Raw genomic sequence first — 18519 nt, forward strand, 5'->3', positions numbered from 1 at the left:
TCAGCTCCATCCTCGGCGCTGCGTTCACACACACTCTGTGAAAGCCAGCTTCTGATGATGCAAAGGTAAGAATCCCTGAGAGGGCGCAGACAGACATCTGAGGCTGCGAGCACTCTGCACTGATATTTATCTGTCATCACAGAGGAGCGCTGGGAGGGGGCGGGGCCTGCAGGATCAGCCAATGGGCATGCAGCAGCGCAGGGGATTGACTTCTCCTCCTCCGATCATCTCTATTGATTTGACAGAAGTAGGCCACGGCTGCCTGAAGCTCCGTTCTGCTGACGCCTCCTCAGACTGCTGGACTTAGATAATCAATACACACAAACACACACAAACGCACAACAACCAGTTAAAAACACATCATTCTTTACACGGAGACTAAGACCTGCTTACTTCACAGATTCAGCAGTAACCAGGATGTGTTGTTATTGTTTACACTATTTAGAAGAAGTAAACAACAAACAGAGGAGTGAGTCTGAGGTTACAACTGTCCCTGTCCCTTCATGGACACATGGAGGGTCTGTGCTGCTGGTCCTCCTGTGCCGAGGGCACACAAACCAACACCGCACATCTGAGGGCATCATCACACACACACACACACACACACACACACACACACACACACGCATCATCACACACACACAGAGAACACAAGCATCAACACACACACACACACACACACGCATCATCACACACACACACACACACACACACACACACACACACACACACGCATCATCACACACACACACACAGAGAACACAAGCATCAACACACACACACACACAGAGAACACAAGCATCAACACACACACACGCATCATCGCATCAACACACACACACACACACACAGAGAACACAACAACAACAACAAGTCCTGTACAGGGAAAATATATTTAATGCTTCAGTGCTGTGTGTGTGTGTGATGATGCTTGTGTTCTTTGTGTGTGTGTGTGTGTGTGTGTGTGATGATGCTTGTGTTCTTTGTGTGTGTATGTGTGTGTATATATATATGTGTGTGTGTGTGTGTGTGTGTGACATAATTGAAATACACAGAACTGTGGGATGAGGATGGTGACCCAGTGAGAGGCTGAGGAGGATTGAGGCTGCTGAAGCAGCACTTTGTGGCGCGCGCACACACACACACACACACACACACACACACACACAGTCTTAATCTAACACTCAGACGCTCAGATCAGTCTCACCTACTTCTGCTGTTTCATAACAGCTGCATACTGAGGCTGTGTGCTCGTGTTCAGCAGATAAAGTTCTTCCTTTTTAGAAGATCAGTCTATAACTGTCAGTGACGTCACCATCCTCCGCTCTGATTGGACACAGCAGCAGCAGCAGAGCCCCTATAGAGACATATATGTGAGGATCATGGAGGGAGGACCTCATGTCCCCATCGGTCCTGATCTGAACGGACCAATCAGACTGCACGGCCTCTGTTTGTGGCTCCATTACAACAGGAAGTGTCACTAAAAGCGCTCATAATCTGAGCAGAAGCATCCTGAGATGAAGTGAGTCAGTCTGGATTCAGCGCTGCTCACACAGCTGACCCACTCACCTGCATCCATCAGATCTGGGTCACTGATGCTCTGAGTCAACACCACCTTCACCTCCGTCCGAGCGGCCTGTGGGCTGAATAACGGGGTCTGTGACACTGGCGGTGGCGGCGTGCTGCAGCCTCCATGTTTCCACTTCCTGTCCATCAGTGGACTTCAGCACAGACAAGTTCTTCATTATCTGCTCTGAAGCTGCACATTTCCACTGGTTTGTCCATCAAATGCCAGAACGCACCGATTAATCATGGGAAGCAATCAATAATGTAAACGATCATCTGCTGCAGGTGTAGTGGACAGACTGCACACGGTCACTTACTTTGGTCATAGTTCCAAGAGGTGCACTTTAGAAACTCTGTGTACATGTGTGTCTCTGTGTGTGTGTGTATATGTGTGTGTGTCTGTCTCTGTGTGTGTGTGTATGTGTGTGTACATGTGTGTGTGTGTGTGTGTATACGTGTGTGTGTGTACATGTGTGTGTGTGTGTGTGTGTGTACATGTGTGTGTGTGTGTACATGTGTGTATATATGTGTGTCTCTGTCTGTGTGTGTCTCTGTGTGTGTGTGTGTGTCTCTGTCTGTGTGTGTCTCTGTGTGTGTGTCTGTGTGTGTGTGCAGGGATACAGACAGTGCTGGTCGTTCTGTGAAAGTGAAAGCTGATATTCCGCTGGCTCACAGGTTCAGCCTCGCACTGGGTGAACCTCTGTAATCCTGTTAATGCTGCCTGTGTGTGTGTGTGTGAGTGTGTGAGTGTGTGGACAGATTGGCCTATAATATAAAGTGGCTTACAGGCCTAGATCTACACAAACAGTGCAGCATTAGGGTTATGGATCCAGGTGGAGGATTAGAGCCGTCAGCACGCGAGAATCACCTGAGGTGACTCGGCAACAACAAACACTCTGCGGTTAGCAGCGAGCTAACGTAGCGGTGGACAGTGTGTCTGTGTAAACAAAGAGCTCGGAGGGTCAAACCGAACACTTAAATATCCAGGAGGAACTCTTCCAGTCCATCTGAAGCTGCAGTTACACTGCACAGCAGCAGGCGGATGATGAAATCTCCTGATTTTTAATCAGCGCTCTTTATTCTTCATGCCTGAGTTAAACATCCTCCAAAAACAGAGAGTTCACAGCAGGAAGCCATGATGGCCTGACATGTGGTCAGTCACATGACCAACATCCGTCTGAGCTGCAGCTTCCTGCAGAGTGTTGTGTTTTGCTAAGCTAATGTTAGCATCGCCCTGTGTGACCTCGTGTCCACAGACCAGTCACAGACAGCGGCCTCGGTGAAAGTGTGCAAATATATTTTCATGTCTTTGTCATACAAACAACAGTGATCAAAATCTGACTCATGTTCAGAGAGGAAGACGCCGGAGGCCGACGTCTCCGGGACATACAGTGCATGTTATAGGTCAAAGGTCAAAGGTCATGTGCTGCAGAGGAAACACAGCGTGAATAAAACACAGTAAAGATCAGGGTTACTCTGTGAGAATTATTATATACACACAATATGCAGCGTCTAACACTAACACACACACACTGCACTAAAGTTCTAACATAATCTATCAAGGTACAGAAAGGTGAAAGGTCAACATGTAGTCATACACACACATGTTCAAACTGATCCAAACCAGAGCTGTGGCAGCAGGGCGGTGTGTGTGTGTGTGTGTGTGTGCGTGTGTGTGTGTGTTCTGTAGTAAACCGTCCAAACACTTATGGTCAGGTGTGATTGAAAACACTGAGGCGATTACAAAATATCATTCTCACTAATAAGTTGTGACCATTAAAATATGAATATAAATGTGTTAAAATATTTGATTCCAATGTGATGATCGAAGTTTCCGATCATACATCCAGCTGTGGTACTGTGAATACACTTCATAGCATGTTGTGTCTCAGGCTAACAGCTAGCGGCTCACTAGCTAACATATATATTCCTAGAATATGTAATTCAGCTAATAACATGAAGGAGTTCAGTATTTTTTTGTCGGGCTAACAGCTAACAGCTAGCAGCTCAGTATAGCCGAGGACCACTGCTGATGTGTTTTCAGGCCCTGACAGCCTCCTGTGTGCAGGATTTAATCAGGCGTTTGTCGTCAGTGGCTAATTGTGCACTGAAAAGTGGCAGACACACACACAGGGGCTTCAGGGCAGCCAGTTCCAGTGCGGGCCAGTTGTTGTTTTGATTGTTAGTCTGACCCGGGGTTTACACCGCACGCGAAAGTGCAGCGAGGCGCTTTACGGACACAATACGCCCGTCTGTCTCACAACAGCAATTTACACCAGGAGCGTTTCAGAAGCGCAGCGCTGTGTAGCGCTGCCTCCATACACCTTTCTGATGTCGTCCTTATAAAGACATGTTCTATCATATAAAAAGCTGTACATGTCTGTGGCTGTTTCTCTGCCGGTAGTAAGGTTAAATCAGTGAGAGTTCAGTCTGACAGCATTTTATTTTGAAAATCCACCGGAAACTCTTTTATTCTGGTGCCTGACTTCCTGTCTGCTCGATGTCGTTGGTGCAAACAGACGCGTGTTGGGCGCGACACATCTCCAAAATAGAACTGCCGTGTATCACTCGCGGAGCAGCAACGCTTCTAAAACGCGCTGCTGCGCGGCCGGTGTAAATACTCTCACTGACTATCATGGAAGCGTTTCACAGCGCCTGACGCTGCGCTGCAGTTACGCTGCAGTTACGCATCCGGTGTAAATCTGGGGTTACAGCGGACTGACCGGGTGTTGCTGTTTAAAAAGTGGTGTGAACCCCAGGACTGGTCGGATCGTTGGTAACATGAAGCAGAAGCTCAGTGCAGCACTGGTGTGGTGCAGTGTGGGTCTGGACTGTGGTGCATGAACAGGGCGTGGTGTAGCGGTGTGGTTACAGACCGGCCCAGTAGCTTCTCCCAGTTTAGTGCAATCTAGAATCATTCAGTCCAGTTTTCTGTGTTTCCATACGTGTCAGAGCTGGTCTGATAATAAGGCTGGATCAGTCTCTGTGTGGTCTGGTCCGGTCCAGTTCAGTCCGACCTGATCCTCTCCGGTCCGGGCCGGTCCAGTCTAAGCAGCCACACAGTGGTTGGGTCTACGCGACATGACGTATCCTCTCCTGCAGACGCAGCGGAAGGATCCGTCCGTGTTGACGCAGCGAGCGTTCACACACGGGAACTCCACGCTGACGCTGTCCTCACACTCGTTCATATCTGAAAACACAATCACCAATAATCAGAAGCTGATTGATGAACCCCCCCCCCCCCCCCGTCAGCCTACCTATACAGGTCATGGAGGTCATGTCCAGCTCGTATCCCTGGTAACAGTCACAGGTGTAGCCCTCTGCAACACGAATACACCTGCCGTTCTCACAACCATGCAATATCCCACAATCCTCTGCTGCACTGGCATACGGCTCATAGCGCCCTGAGAGGTGAGAGAAAGAAGAGGAAGAGGAAGAGGAAGTGGAAGTGGAAGAACAAGAGGAAGAGGAAGAAGAGGAAGTGGAAGAAGAAGAGGAAGAAGAAGAGGAAGAAGAGGAAGCGGAAGAAGAAGAGGAAGAAGAAGAGGAAGCGGAAGAAGAAGAGGAAGAGGAAGAAGAGGAAGAGGAAGAAGAAGAGGAAGTGGAAGTGGAAGAGGAAGAGGAAGAAGAAGAGGAAGCGGAAGAAGAAGAGGAAGAGGAAGAAGAGGAAGTGGAAGAAGAAGAGGAAGAAGAAGAGGAAGAAGAGGAAGCGGAAGAAGAAGAGGAAGAGGAAGAAGAGGAAGAGGAAGAAGAAGAGGAAGTGGAAGTGGAAGAAGAAGAGGAAGAAGAAGAGGAAGTGGAAGTGGAAGAAGAAGAAGAAGAGGAAGAGGAGGAAGAGGTCATGTAGAGCTCTGATTATCATCATAACAATGAGCCTGAAGCTGTGGACTCACTCTCATACACCCTCCTCGGTGCTGCTCCTCCTCCTGCTCCTCCTCCTCCTCCTCCTCTCCTGTCAGTGAAGGGGGGGAAGGGCGGTCCCGGCCTCCATGTCCTTTCCTCCTCCTCCTCCTCCTGATCCTCGTATCGAGCTCCGGGCAGTGGGGCCAGACTCAGAGGAGGACCGTTAGGCCGGGACGGAGGGAGGGGCCGGGACCCAAATCCAATCTCAGCTCGGGGGTCGGGGGGGAGGCGGAAAGACGGAGGGCGGGGCGGAGATCCGTCAGGGGGTCCAAAGTCTCCTTCAGTGTAATAAGGGGTGCTGAGACACAGACAGGAAGTTACAGAGAACAGCAGGTTATCAGCTCACACACCTGGCAGGAAGGAGGCCTCCTCACCCGTACTCAGGTCTGCGGTAGGAGTCATCCGGCAGACCGAAGGAGGCGGGAGTCCTCCCTCTGAAGCTGGACCTGCTGCCCCCTGCTGGAGAGTAGTCATCATAGTCAGGACGACTGAAGTCTCTGCTGGGAGCCACCACAGGAGGGAAGAAGTCCAGACTGTAGGGAGGAGCTGAGGAGGGGAGAGGAGAGGAGAGGAGAGGAGAGGAGAGGAGAGGAGAGGAGAGGAGAGGAGAGGAGAGGAGGAGAGGAGAGGAGAGGAGAGGAGAGGAGGAGGAGGAGGAGAAGGAGAAGGAGGAGGATCAAATTGTGACCAAAGTAAAAAGGAACTGGAAAAAGAAGTGTGACATGTGCTCATGTTGGTACCTCCTGCTCCTCGTCCAGCTCCAGGTCTCACTCCAGGTTCTGGTCCAGCTGAGTCTGGGTAGCTGTCTGGGTACAGCGGAGGAGAGATGGAGCTGCAGAGAGCGGCGTAGTCCTCTGCAGAGACAGACAGACACTGCTGACGTCACCTGACACACACACACAACTGAACGTCCAATCAGACACGTGCGTCCGCTCGATGGGAGCGTGGCAGACCTGAGTCGGAGGAGGGACAGAGGGCGCAGCCCATCCCCCAGCCCTCCCCGTACAGACAGCAGCAGTCCATGAAGGTGACCTGAGCCCCCAGCAGAGGACTCTGACACAGCAGGTCAGCAGTGACCTGCTGCCAGCACACAGACAGGTTCTCATCTGATAAACAGAAACAAGCACAGAGAGGATCAACAACCAGGCGGCTGAGTCACAGTCGGCATCTGTTTCTACGCAGATGATGCCGTTTTATTCTCATCTGATAGCTAGTTAGCTTAGCCTAGCTTTCACCAAGTAAGACAAACAAAAACTTCCAACCAGTCCATGAACCGAGTGAGGAGCAGAGGGACACAGGAGGAAGGAAGAAGTCCGGCCAAAGGTCCTTCAGCCCCTGGTCTTACCCACGGTGAGGTGGGAGGAGTTGACACAGTTGCGCTGCGTGTCGTCCAGCACCAGAGGAGGCTGACAGCTGCAGTAGTACGAGCCCACGGTGTTCACACAGACGCCTCCAACACAGCTCTCCTCCTCACACTCGTCATGATCTGAGACACACAGGAGGCTTTAAACTTTGATCTGTGTGTTATCGGCTGTGTGTGTGTGTGTGTGTGTGTGTGTTTGTACCGACACACTCCAGCAGTGTGCTGTTGTAAACGTATCCACTGGAGCAGTAGCAGCTGTATCCGGGGATGTTGTTCACACACACTCCGTTCTTACACACCTCAGGCTGGAAGCGCTTACACTCGTCCACATCTGGAAATCACACACACAGACACACACAGACACACACAGACAGACACACAGGTGTAAACAGAGCATCTATGTGTGTGTGTCTGTCTGTGTGTGTCTCTGTGTGTGTGTGTGTGTTTGTGTCTGTGTGTGTGTCTGTCTGTGTCTGTGTGTGTCTGTGTGTGTGTGTTTCTGTGTGTGTCTGTGTGTGTGTGTCTGTGTCTGTGTCTGTGTCTGTGTGTGTGTCTGTCTGTGTGTCTGTCTGTGTACCTCTGTAGCTGAAGGCCCCTGGTCCTGCAGTGATGTACCCTCTCCCACTGGGACACAGGGACAGGAACTCCGCTGAAACACAGACCAGCTGTCAGGTGATGTGGACAGATGTGAAAGCAGCGTCTCTCTGCTGCGTGTCTCACCTGAGTCCACAGGGGGACAGGTGTGGTACAGGCAGCCCAGGCCCCATCCCTCCCCCGCCGTGCAGCAGCACTCCTGATGGGTGGTGTTTGTGGCCAGCAGGCTGCAGGTCCCCCGATCAGCCAGGTTGTAGTAACACTCCCTCAGCTCACCGGGACGAGCTGCGGGGAGGGGGGACACCACTGGAGACACGTCCACCACGCTGCCATGGGAGGAAGAGGAGGAGGAGAAAGAGGAAGAGGAGGAGGAAGAAGAAGAAGTGGAAAAGCTGGGGACTGTCTCCACCTCTGGAGGAAAAAGGAAAACGGCACAGTGAGGACATGAAGACAGATGTCCTTGTTTTGGAGACAAACGTCCTCATTTGTGTGTGTGTGTGTTTACCGCGTGCTGCAGCTCTGACACACTGTCTGGTTGTGGTGTCAAAGTGCTCTCCTGCTCCGTCACACTCACACATGAAGGACCCCTCCACGTTCTCACAGCGAGCTGAGCCACACACCCCGGCCAGAGACACACACTCGTCCACATCTGTGGACACACACATGACGTTTGTGTGTTTAAACCATGACAACAAGGATAGATGAAGACAGGCGTGTGGACAGACATGTTTACAGAGGTGTGGACAGGCGTGTGGACAGAGGTGTGGACAGGCGTGTGGACAGAGGTGTGGACAGACATGTGGACAGAGGTGTGGACAGACGTGTGGACAGGCGTGTGGACAGAGGTGTGGACAGGCGTGTGGACAGAGGTGTGGACAGGCGTGTGGACAGAGGTGTGGACAGACATGTGGACAGAGGTATGGACAGGCGTGTGGACAGAGGTGTGGACAGAGTTGTGGACAGACGTGAGGACAGGCGTGTGGACAGAGGTGTGGACAGAGTTGTGGACAGACGTGAGGACAGGCGTGTGGACAGAGGTGTGGACAGAGTTGTGGACAGACACGTACCCATGCACACCTTCCCATCAGCGGTGGAGGTGTAGCCCTGGTCACACACACACAGGTAGGTTCCTATCAGGTTCTGGCAGAAGGCGTGGAGTCCACACACCGACGTGTTGGTGCATTCATTAACATCTGAGAGGAGAGGAGGAGGTCACATGTGTGTGTGTCTGTGTGTGTGTGTCTGTGTGTCTGTGTGTGTGTGTGTCTGTGTGTCTGTGTGTCTGTGTGTGTGTGTCTGTGTGTGTGTGTGTGTGTGTGTGTGTCTGTGAGAGGCGTGCTCAGACTTACCTACACACCTGCCCTGTGTGACCTGGTAGCCCGGCTCACAGGAAGTGAGGCAACGGTAAGAACCAATCGTATTCTCACACCGCTGTGACCCACACACTGCACCGCCGGACGAGACGCACTCATCAACATCTGAGAGAGAGAGATGACTGTGGTCCTCACAAAGATACAAGTACACACAGAGAGTGAAAAAAGTAAGTGTGTTTATGTTTGTGTTTATATTTGTGTGCGTGTGTATGAGTGAGTGTGTGTTTATGTGTGTGAGTATGTGTTTGTGTGTGTGAGTGTGTGTGTTTATGTGTGTATTTGTATCTGTGAGTGTGTGTGAGTGTGTGTGTCTGTTTATGTGTGTGTGTGTTTATGTTTGTGTGTGTCTGTGTGAGTGTGTGTGTTTATGTCTGTCTGTGTGTGTGTGTGTGAGTCTGTTTGTGTGTGTGTGTGTTTATGTGTGTGTGTGTGTCTGTGTGTGTTTATGTGTGTGTGTGTTTGTGTGTTTATGTGTCTGTGTGTGTGTGTGTTTATGTCTGTGTGTGTGTTTATGTCTCTGTGTGTGTGTGTGTCTGTGTGTGTGTTTATGTGTGTGTGTGTCTGTGTGTGTTTATGTGTGTGTGTGTTTGTGTGTCTGTGTGTGTGTTTATGTCTCTGTGTGTGTGTGTGTCTGTGTGTGTGTGTGTGTTTATGTCTCTGTGTGTGTCTGTGTGTGTGTTTGTGTGTGTGAGTGTGTGTGTTTATGTGTGTTTATGTTTGTGTTTATGTCTGTCTGTGTGTGTGTGTCTCTGTGTGTTTCTGTGTGTGTGTGTCTGTGTGTGTGTGTGTGTCTGTGTGTGTGTGTGTGTCTGTGTGTGTACCCAGGCAGGCGGTCCTCTCAGGGTTGGCAGTGAAGCCAGTCTGACACTGGCACTGGAAGGAGCCCTCGGTGTTCACACAGCGGCCGTCTGAACACACACCGGGCTTCACACACTCGTCCACGTCTGACATGTTTATCACAGGAAGACGTCGTCATATCCATAAATTATGACTTCATGACTTTTTGTGTTATTAAAACTACATTTAATATAAAATAACTGACTTTGAACCCACAGCAGTTTCCTGGAGTTCAGGGGTTAAAATGCTTGATTACAGTCTGACAGCGCTGTGCTCAGTAAGGATCAGTTGGAGGCGCTGCACTCACCGAGGCAGGCCGTCTTATTGTGACTGAGTGTGAATCCCTGTGAACACACACAGGTGTAGGATCCGGGCGTGTTCACACACTCTCCTCTGGAGAAACAGAAGTCCCCCTCCAAACACTCGTTGACGTCTGAGGACACAGGTTATTATGCATCTGAGCGATATCTGAGCGATGTGTGCAGTTCATTTACCTCCACAGTGTCCCCCTCACCTCTGCACTGCCTCCCCAGGCCAGCGGTCCGATACCCGGGCGGACAGTCGCACCTGAACGAGCCCACGGTGTTCACACACACACGCTCTGCCTCGCACGCTCCGGCGCTCGCACACTCGTCTACATCTGCAGCAGAGACGTTAACGACGCGTCAGCATGCGGCGCAAGCGATGGAAACATGACTGTGTGTGTGTGTGTGTGTGTGTCTGTGTGTGTGTGTACCTGTGCACTGTCTGTTGGTGAGTGTGTATCCCGGCCGACAGGACACACATCTGTATGACCCCACAGAGTTCACACACATCTGCCCTGGACATTGAGACGGCTCTGCACACTCGTCTACATCTACACACACACACACAGACACACACACACACACAGAGTTGTTACCTGGTGTTAGTGAGTGATTCACGCTGTTGTAGTGTTGTCGTACAGTACAGGCGCTGTACCTGTGCAGGTGTTGTTCTGGAGCTTGTAGCCATGGCGACAGACACAGCGGTAGCTTCCAGGTGTGTTTTCACAGCGCCCGTTGGAGCAGGGGTTCTTACGACACTCATCGATGTCTACACACAGTCACAGGCATCAAACACACTCTGAGGTGATAGGTGTTCGATCTTATGATATGAGAATATTCTATATTTGTATTATATTTGCTTTGACTCATTTTGCTTTACTCATCATTTTATATTCACTTAATAATATAAGAGGTAAATCAAATGATTCTAACATACTGTCTGAGTGTTGTGTTGTGTTGTGTTGTGTGTGTGTGTGTTACCTGTGCAGAGCCTGTTGAGCAGTCCATACCCAGGCTGACAGGACACGCAGTGGTACGAGCCCTGTGTGTTGATGCACTCCTGACCTGGACACTGCAGAGGGTCCACACATTCGTCCATGTCTGAGACACACACACACACACACACACACACACACACACACACACACACACACACACACACACACCCCTCGTTCAGCTGTGTCGTTTCACACCGGGTCATAGACTTTGCTGCCACCTTGTGTTTGTACCTGTGCAGCTGTTGCCGTTCAGCCGGTAACCGAGGTGACAGACACACTGGAAGCTGCCGGGCGTGTTCTCACAGCGACCGTCACTGCAGGGGCTGTGCTGGCACTCGTCGATGTCTGAGGGTTCAGCAGCAACTTATTTTACTGATATTTACTTCCTGTGAATTAACCACTGACAGTAGAAACTATGGACAGAGCTTCCGTGACGTAACTGTTTGTTTCTGAAGAGCCGTTCTGAGGCTCGGTGGGAGGCTCCGGGACGTGATGACCGCCGCCATGTTGGCAGCGTCACGTCCGCCATAACTTCAAATATACAAAGAGCCCCCCCCCCTACAACTGACACTAGAAGAGAACCTATCATCTGAGACCAGAGTGGTTTTTGTACCAGGCTGTAAACATGTTTTTTCCTGCTGTCGGCCATTTTACCATGGGAGTCTATGGGAACTGACTCACTGCTGGAGCCAGCCCCCAGTGGTTGCAGCCTGAACTACAAGTTTTGACACTTCTGCATGGGCTTCAAGTCTGAGCCCTGGAGGCTGCAGCTTGGAATTAACAGAGTCGGAATAAAAGGAAACATCATGTCTTCATGATTGACAGGTGACAGCAGCTAATCTGTAGGGCGTCACAAACAGAAACAGGAAGTGGGCACCTCGGCAGCTGGTCTGCTGGTTGTTGCTTCTGTATCCGGACGGACACACACACCTGTAGCTTCCAACGGTGTTCACACACTCACCAACTGGACACACACTAGGAGACTGCGAGCACTCGTTCACATCTACACACACACACACACACACACACACAGGCATATAGAAACTATGATACAATACACTGCAGAAACTAAACAATCCTTTATTTCTTATATTTTTGATAAATATGTGTTGTTTAAATACAGTGCGTCCAAACTTAAACCTGCTGCTGGTTCTTACCCTGGCAGTACGTGCGCTGAGCGTTGGGCTGGTATCCCTGCTCACACACACATGTGTGTTTTCCTCCTGGCTGATCCACACATCGTCCACGGCCACACACCCCCGGTCTGCTCTCACACACTCCTCGCACTGCTGCACGCACACAAACACATATTATTGTTGACTGTATGTTGTTGCTGAAGGAAGTTTAATTTTTGTTGGGACCCACTCTGGACTCTACTGGGCCGGGTTGTTGGGCTCGCAGCTGGTCTCTTATCCGGTGGAGGGGGGGCTACGCCCGGCCTCAACCCACGCTCTGGGCTCTGCGGCTGCGTCAGAGGAGGGAGAGCGTCCCCTCGGGCTGCTGGCTGATCAGGCTGAGCCACAGAGGAGGAACGACCACCTGCTGAGAGCCGAAACCAGGACAAAGTTCGTATGAATGAAACGCACAGTACAGTCTGTACAGGACTTGACATTCACTGTTACCCTGACTCCTGGTGGATGGAGGCTGAGGTCTTGGCTGTATTGTGAATGATGGGACAGAGTCAGGTTGGCTCTGCTGATCTCCTGGTCGCCCTTGAGAGACCGTGGTACTGCTGCCAGGCTGCATGGGCCTGGATGATGGAGAGCTGGCAGCTGGATGGGGCTGAGGCTGAGGTGGAGTCTGAGGTTGAGGCTGAGGCTGAGGTTGTGGGCGAGGCTGGGGCTGAGGTTGAGGCTGAAGTGGAGTCTGAGGCTGAGGTGGAGTCTGAGGCTGAGGTGGGGTCTGAGGCTGAGGTCGTGTCTGAGGCTGAGGCTGGGGCTGGGGGCGAGGCTGAGGTTGGGAGTCCGGGCGAGGTTGAGGATGGGCAGGGCTAGGTCTGCTGCCAGCTGATGGAGCACTGGAGATACTTGTTCCTCCAGAGGAAGATGGTTTCTGCTGAGTGCTGGATGCTCTGCTGCTCCCTGAGGGGGGTGTCACAGAGTCTCATTAACAATCAGTAACACCGTACAGAACGCAGATTCTGTGAGCAGATACCCTGTATGTCCTGGTCGCTGCGGGGTAACAGCGGAGCTCCTTGACTGCCCAGCTGCTCCGTGGCCCTCTGGGTGAACTGAAGGGCTGAGGGCGAGTAATGGTACCCCGGACCGGCTGGACAGATCTCCTTAAAAGCCACTGAAGACAAGACAGGGAAGAAGATTGAGAAAGTGTCTGAGCGCCACCCTCCCAAACAAGTTCTGGATGCTTGCGTGTCACCAACCTGAACCAAAGTACGGACACCTCTGGCAGTCGGGTCCCCAAGCTTTGCCTACACGGCTGCAGCAGCAGATCTGTTTGGTGATGTTCTTGAGGATGGGCAGAGCGCAGGAGGATGGACCCAGACCAGAACCCAGCACCCGGTAACACTGACCCTTCTCCTCTGATATCACACTCTGAGCTGAGGAGGACACAGACAGGGATGTGTTAGAAAAGACGCTTGTAGGTGAGTCCAAAGTGATCTGAAGCCACAGCGCCAGCAGAACCTGCTGCATGCAGAACCGGTACAATGCTGTCAACAGAGAGACGTTCAGACTGAAGACAGACAGAAACCAAGCAGGAGACACGGTGCAGGAACAGAGAGCAGGCTGTGTGAACCCACCAGAACCTAAACCTCCGACTGGGTCCAGTTAACAACACAGACCCAAGCTGCCGGCCTCCACTCAGGAAGACAGTTTCTCCAAAGTAAAGAGCTGTGTTGTGAGTCCTCCCTACAGCAGGGGGCACTCACAGCTCACATGTGTCAGGCTCCACCTACCTGCTGCTCTGTATGATCTATGGACTCTCATGGACAAAGTAAAAACAAGCAGCTGCACATACACAGCCCTGACAGACACACACAGAGGTGCTGTTAACGGACCAGCTGTAAGCTTTGTTAGTGTTGTCGTCGGTTACCAGGCAGACCAGCATCCTCCCTCCTCTGGTTCTGTAAATGCCGGTCAGAATAAGCAGAACACCAGTCAGGCTTCACAGAAACTGTCCGAGCTCCACCGGCGCGACCACGGGTCTGCTGAGCGCCACCGAACAACAAGACGCCCGCTGGCCTTCCAGAGCGTGGGAGGGTTTATGAGCTCTGATGCTAAAATATGAACAGGATCTCTAGACGCCCTGCAGTCTGACGAAAACCTCCTCTGACGGCTGGTTTTATAAAACTTTAAATAGTGATCAGCACGTTTCACGTGTTCCCAGTGGTGGAGAGGAAGAGGACGCCTGAATGTTTCCACTGTTTCACAGCCTCTACATTAGAGTGATGCATTCAAAGACCATCAGACTGAATGGCTGCTGTGTAGGATGTTTAACATGTACTGCTGGGATTAAGAGTCAGATTTATATTTTAGATTAGCACAATCCCAGAAACTCTGATCGTGTTCATTGTTTAATATATCTGAGATAAGCCACCACAAACTGTCCCGTCATGGTCAGCGGACGTTGCGACTCAGGAAGTCCTGACAGGAGTCGGCATTATTCCTCAATTCATTCCCAAGCCGGCGGGTGCGCGTGTTAGAGAGTGTGTGTGTGTGTGTGTGTGTGTGTGTGTGTGTGTGTGTTACTTACAGATGCAGATTCCATGTGTGGCGTCGAGGATGAACCCCACCCTACACACACAGCTATAGCTCCCCCTGGTGTTCACACAGATCCCATTCTCACACAGCCCGGCTGGAGGCATTCATTCACATCTACACACACAGACACACACAGACACACACACGGGCGATGGACATGAACTCGTGAGGCTTTTCTCAGACACGGAGCAGCTGATCCTAACAGGCCTGTTGTCCGTGTTGTTTACAGATGAAGTTTTTGGATAAACTGACGTGTTGGGTCAGAGAACATCAGAGATAAACGCATGTGAGACGTCAGAGACCCACACAGCGCCGAGGACATGTGGCAGGACATCAGACAAGAGGCTTCAAAAGATTTAGTGTCTCAGGTGGTCCTGTGACCTCTGACCTTTGTGTGTGTGTGTGTGTGTGTGTGACTCACCAACACATTTTGTTCCGTTGGCCCATTCAAACCCAGCAGGACAGCTGCTGTTGTTTGACCTGATGATGATCAATAACAAAGTAAGGGAACGATTATCTGATCACACTGGTCGCAAAATGTGATGTCATACGTTTCTGACTGACAGATGGCTCGACAGAGGGGCGTGTCTGTCTGACTGACTTGTTTCTTATTTATATCTGCTGACATGTAGCCGCCTTCAGAGCATTTGATTGGCCGTCTTCAAACGACGTCTCCATCTGCACCGACGTCTGGCCAAACTAGGGGGCGCCGTCATCAAAATACAAACTGCACTTTACTGTGTCTACAGAGACCCGAGAAGAAACATGGCCACATGCCACACTCCTGTCTCCAAAACATCACCCAGCTGGAAACACACTGTGTGTGTGAGTATGTGTGTGTGAGTGTGTGTGTGTGTGTGTGTGTGTGTGTGTGTGTCTGTGTGTGTGAGTATGTGTGTGTGTGTGTGTGTGTGTGTGTGTGTGTGTGTTGTGTGTGTGTGAGTGTGTGTGTGTGAGTGTGTGTGTTCCATCACTACGCTCTGTGTCTGTGTTTTAAAGGTGTATTGCATCATTCTTTACAGGCTGTATGCCAACAAGTGATCTAACACGACTTCCTGAGTGTGTACACACACACACACACACACACACACAGATGTGTGTTAAAGGCCTACAGTCCCACAGAGCTGCATTCCTTTTACTGTTAGTCAGCTGTACAAGACTAGAAAGCATCATTACTTACTGTGGTGTGTGGGTCTCTGTGTGTGTGTGTGTCTCTGTGTGTGTGTGTCTCTGTGTGTGTGTGTGTGTGTGTGTGTGTGGTGTGTCTGTGTGTGTGTGTGTGTGTGTGTGTGTGTCTCTGTGTGTGTCCCTGTGTGTGTGTCTGTGTGTGTGTGTCCCTGTGTGTGTGTGTGTGTGTCTCTGTGTGTGTCCCTGTGTGTGTGTCCCTGTGTGTGTGTGTCCCTGTGTGTGTCTGTGTGTGTGTGTCTGTTTGTGTGTGTGTGTCTCTGTGTGTGTGTCCCTGTGTTGTGTGTGTGTGTGTCTCTGTGTGTGTGTGTGTGTGTGTCCCTGTGTCTGTGTGTGTGTGTCCCTGTGTGTGTCTGTTTGTAAGGACCAGGCAGAGGACACTGAGGACACTGAGCCTGTCCAGGCTGTAGGATGCTGAGTGTTTGAGGAGTCAGACGTGTTTTTTCGGGGTCAGTGTGTAAAAACGTCATCATGTAAACTTTCTATATAAGATTTCTAGAATCTTTCCGTCAGCGTGTCAGAGCACCGTGTGTGGTGTGTGTCTGGTTTGTGTGTGCTGATGTGGGCCTGTGTGAGGGTCGACTAACACCGCAGCTGAATGTCAAGCACTCTGCAGTGACCTGCAAGAGATACCTGGAACAAGCTGCTCGCCCAGAACCACGCTCAGAAGTGACGCAGTTTTTCCTTCCACATGATCCAAATATGGAAACTTCAGCCAGCAGCTAATGTGGTGGTGTGTGTTCTGTGTGTGTGTGGTTGTACCTGTGTTGTCAGGACAGAGGACAACATTCATTGATCCCCCATGCCTTCCGATCCCCTCTGCAGCACATATCCTTGCTCCTCAGACAGGAAGAGGAGAGCTGCACTACACACACAGACACGCACAGACACACACACACACACACCACACACAGTATCAATACACAGTACTCACAGTCCACACTGGAGGCCTCAGGACAGATGCCCACGTGTAGAGGCGGGGGTTTAAAGTCTCTCACCTGTCCGTCCTTCACCTCTCTGAAACAGTACTTGAAGCGGACTGCTGGGTGTAGATGCCGCCGCCTCGCACCGCTGGGCCTGGATTCTGCTCCTGCTGGAGCCGGAGCAACCAGCTGACCCTGAGGTGGAGGAGAGTGTCGTCAGGGCAGAGCTCTGGTGTCCCAGAGACCTGCAGCAGACAAAGATGGGAGCCGTAGAGTGTGACCCTGCTCCGATCAGAGAGGGGCCCATTTGTGTCTTTACTTTCATGACTTGGTGGATCATTTACGCTGGCCTCAGGGGGTTTGTCTGGACTTCTGACCTTTACCATGGAGGGACTGGGGGCTGCACACACATTTAAATTCAAACATGGTCACTGGGGTCAAGTTCAGGAATCTTCTGGATGTGGTATAATGTCAGTCTATTCACCTCCAGTCCTGGTTGTCTCCTGGTTCTGTCCTAGTGGGAGGAGGAACTCAGACCGGGTCAGCTCTTGCTTGACGACCTCATTGGTGGAGGAGGGCGAGGCTGAGGCAGCGATGGCCGCGGGGGCGACGGGGATGTGGCAGAACTTTCCGGTGAAGTCCGGGGGGCAGAGGCAGCGATCCTTGTGCAGGCAGAGGCCTCCGTTCTTACACAGCAGAGGACAGAGGACTGCAGGAGGTAAAAACACAGCGTGGTTTATTCTGAGGTGCTAATACACAAGACAAACAAAACCTCTGCGGCGCCCCCTGGTGTGTGAAGCCAGCTGATCCCTTCTGAGGTTATTTTTTTTGGTTAGCTGGTGTGTGGGTCTGTAACAAAGATCACCGCCCTAATGGGACGGAGGTGGAACCGGGCTCCACAGAACCAGCCGGCCACTTCCTGCTTCCTGTCTGGGCTCGTGCCACAGGATGCCTGTGCATTGTTACCCAGAGTTCAGCTTGTGCTGAAGCTCTCCACTAATGAGCTGAATACCCAGAAGTCTGTGCAGCAGGAAGGAGCGCTGCAGGTTTGTTACAGATCGGAGGATCAGGCTGGAGGCGGGCTCATGGTCCAGGAGCAGGTGTAGTCTTAATGTAGAGCGGTCGGTTCATTTGTCTTCGAGCCACGTGAACTGGACTTCTTGTTCTCTGGAGCTTGGTCCTCAGGATTTGAATATTAAAGTAAAGTCTGCATGTGGAGTTCAGGGACTCTTCCAGGGTTCATGTTGGAGCAGCAGAAACACCAGAGCACCTTACAGGAAGTTCCTCCAGACACTCACTGAACTTGTGTTATTATATTTATCTATGATACAAGTTTGAAACTCTTTGATATTAGCGATGAAATGAAGCTAATGCTGCTAAACTTACTTTAGCTAATGTTGTGTATGTGTGTGTACACACCCTCAGTGTGTTCTCACACAGACACACAGCTGCGTGTGTGGTGGTGTAAACACAGTTATCAAAGCGGTGGTCGCCCTGCAGATGGCCTGCATCAGAGTGCGCACAGACACACACGGTTTGGACGAGCTTTCTGGGGTGAATTAGAGAAAGGGGAGTGTGCAGGCATAAACATGAAGGATTGAACAGATGAAGTGATATAAACACAAAGGAGGAACATGAGAAATCTGCTGGATGAACTTTTCATGTTGTTGGTTAAAATGTCCCACAATCCTCTGCTGCATTGTATCAGCTCTGTGAAATTCTGCTTTTATGTGAACGTCGACCCTCTGATGGCGTT

At 51.1% G+C, this 18519-nt stretch overlaps 2 protein-coding genes across 2 annotated transcripts in view; both read right to left on the reverse strand.

Annotated features, from left to right (window-relative positions):
* LOC114444901 (estrogen-related receptor gamma-like) overlaps window positions 1-85 on the reverse strand; it is a 4041-nt gene extending 3956 nt beyond the window's left edge. The window contains exon 1 of the mRNA XM_028419792.1: window positions 1-85. This exon is cut by the window's left edge and continues 43 nt beyond it. Coding sequence (XP_028275593.1) covers window positions 1-10 — 10 coding nt within the window. The 5' untranslated portion in view covers window positions 11-85.
* A 2563-nt stretch (window positions 86-2648) lies between these two features.
* LOC114445178 (latent-transforming growth factor beta-binding protein 4-like) lies at window positions 2649-17103 on the reverse strand. Its single transcript, XM_028420138.1, has 29 exons — window positions 17083-17103; window positions 16775-16958; window positions 13988-14131; window positions 13317-13493; window positions 13094-13231; window positions 12562-13020; window positions 12305-12481; window positions 12097-12228; window positions 11817-11942; window positions 11171-11284; window positions 10923-11042; window positions 10597-10710; window positions 10373-10492; window positions 10151-10276; window positions 9944-10069; window positions 9621-9743; window positions 8776-8904; window positions 8494-8619; window positions 7932-8075; window positions 7553-7837; window positions 7410-7481; window positions 7035-7163; window positions 6815-6955; window positions 6423-6575; window positions 6210-6323; window positions 5844-6015; window positions 5460-5767; window positions 4824-4970; window positions 2649-4756 (listed from the first exon to the last, which is right to left on the reverse strand). Exons 1-29 carry the CDS (start codon window positions 17101-17103, stop codon window positions 4614-4616), a joined length of 4464 nt encoding a protein of 1487 aa, XP_028275939.1. The 3' UTR covers window positions 2649-4613.
* Window positions 17104-18519: the final 1416 nt, after the last annotated feature.

Source organism: Parambassis ranga, chromosome 13, assembly GCF_900634625.1.
Source record: "Parambassis ranga chromosome 13, fParRan2.1, whole genome shotgun sequence".
Lineage (NCBI taxonomy): Eukaryota > Metazoa > Chordata > Actinopteri > Ambassidae > Parambassis > Parambassis ranga.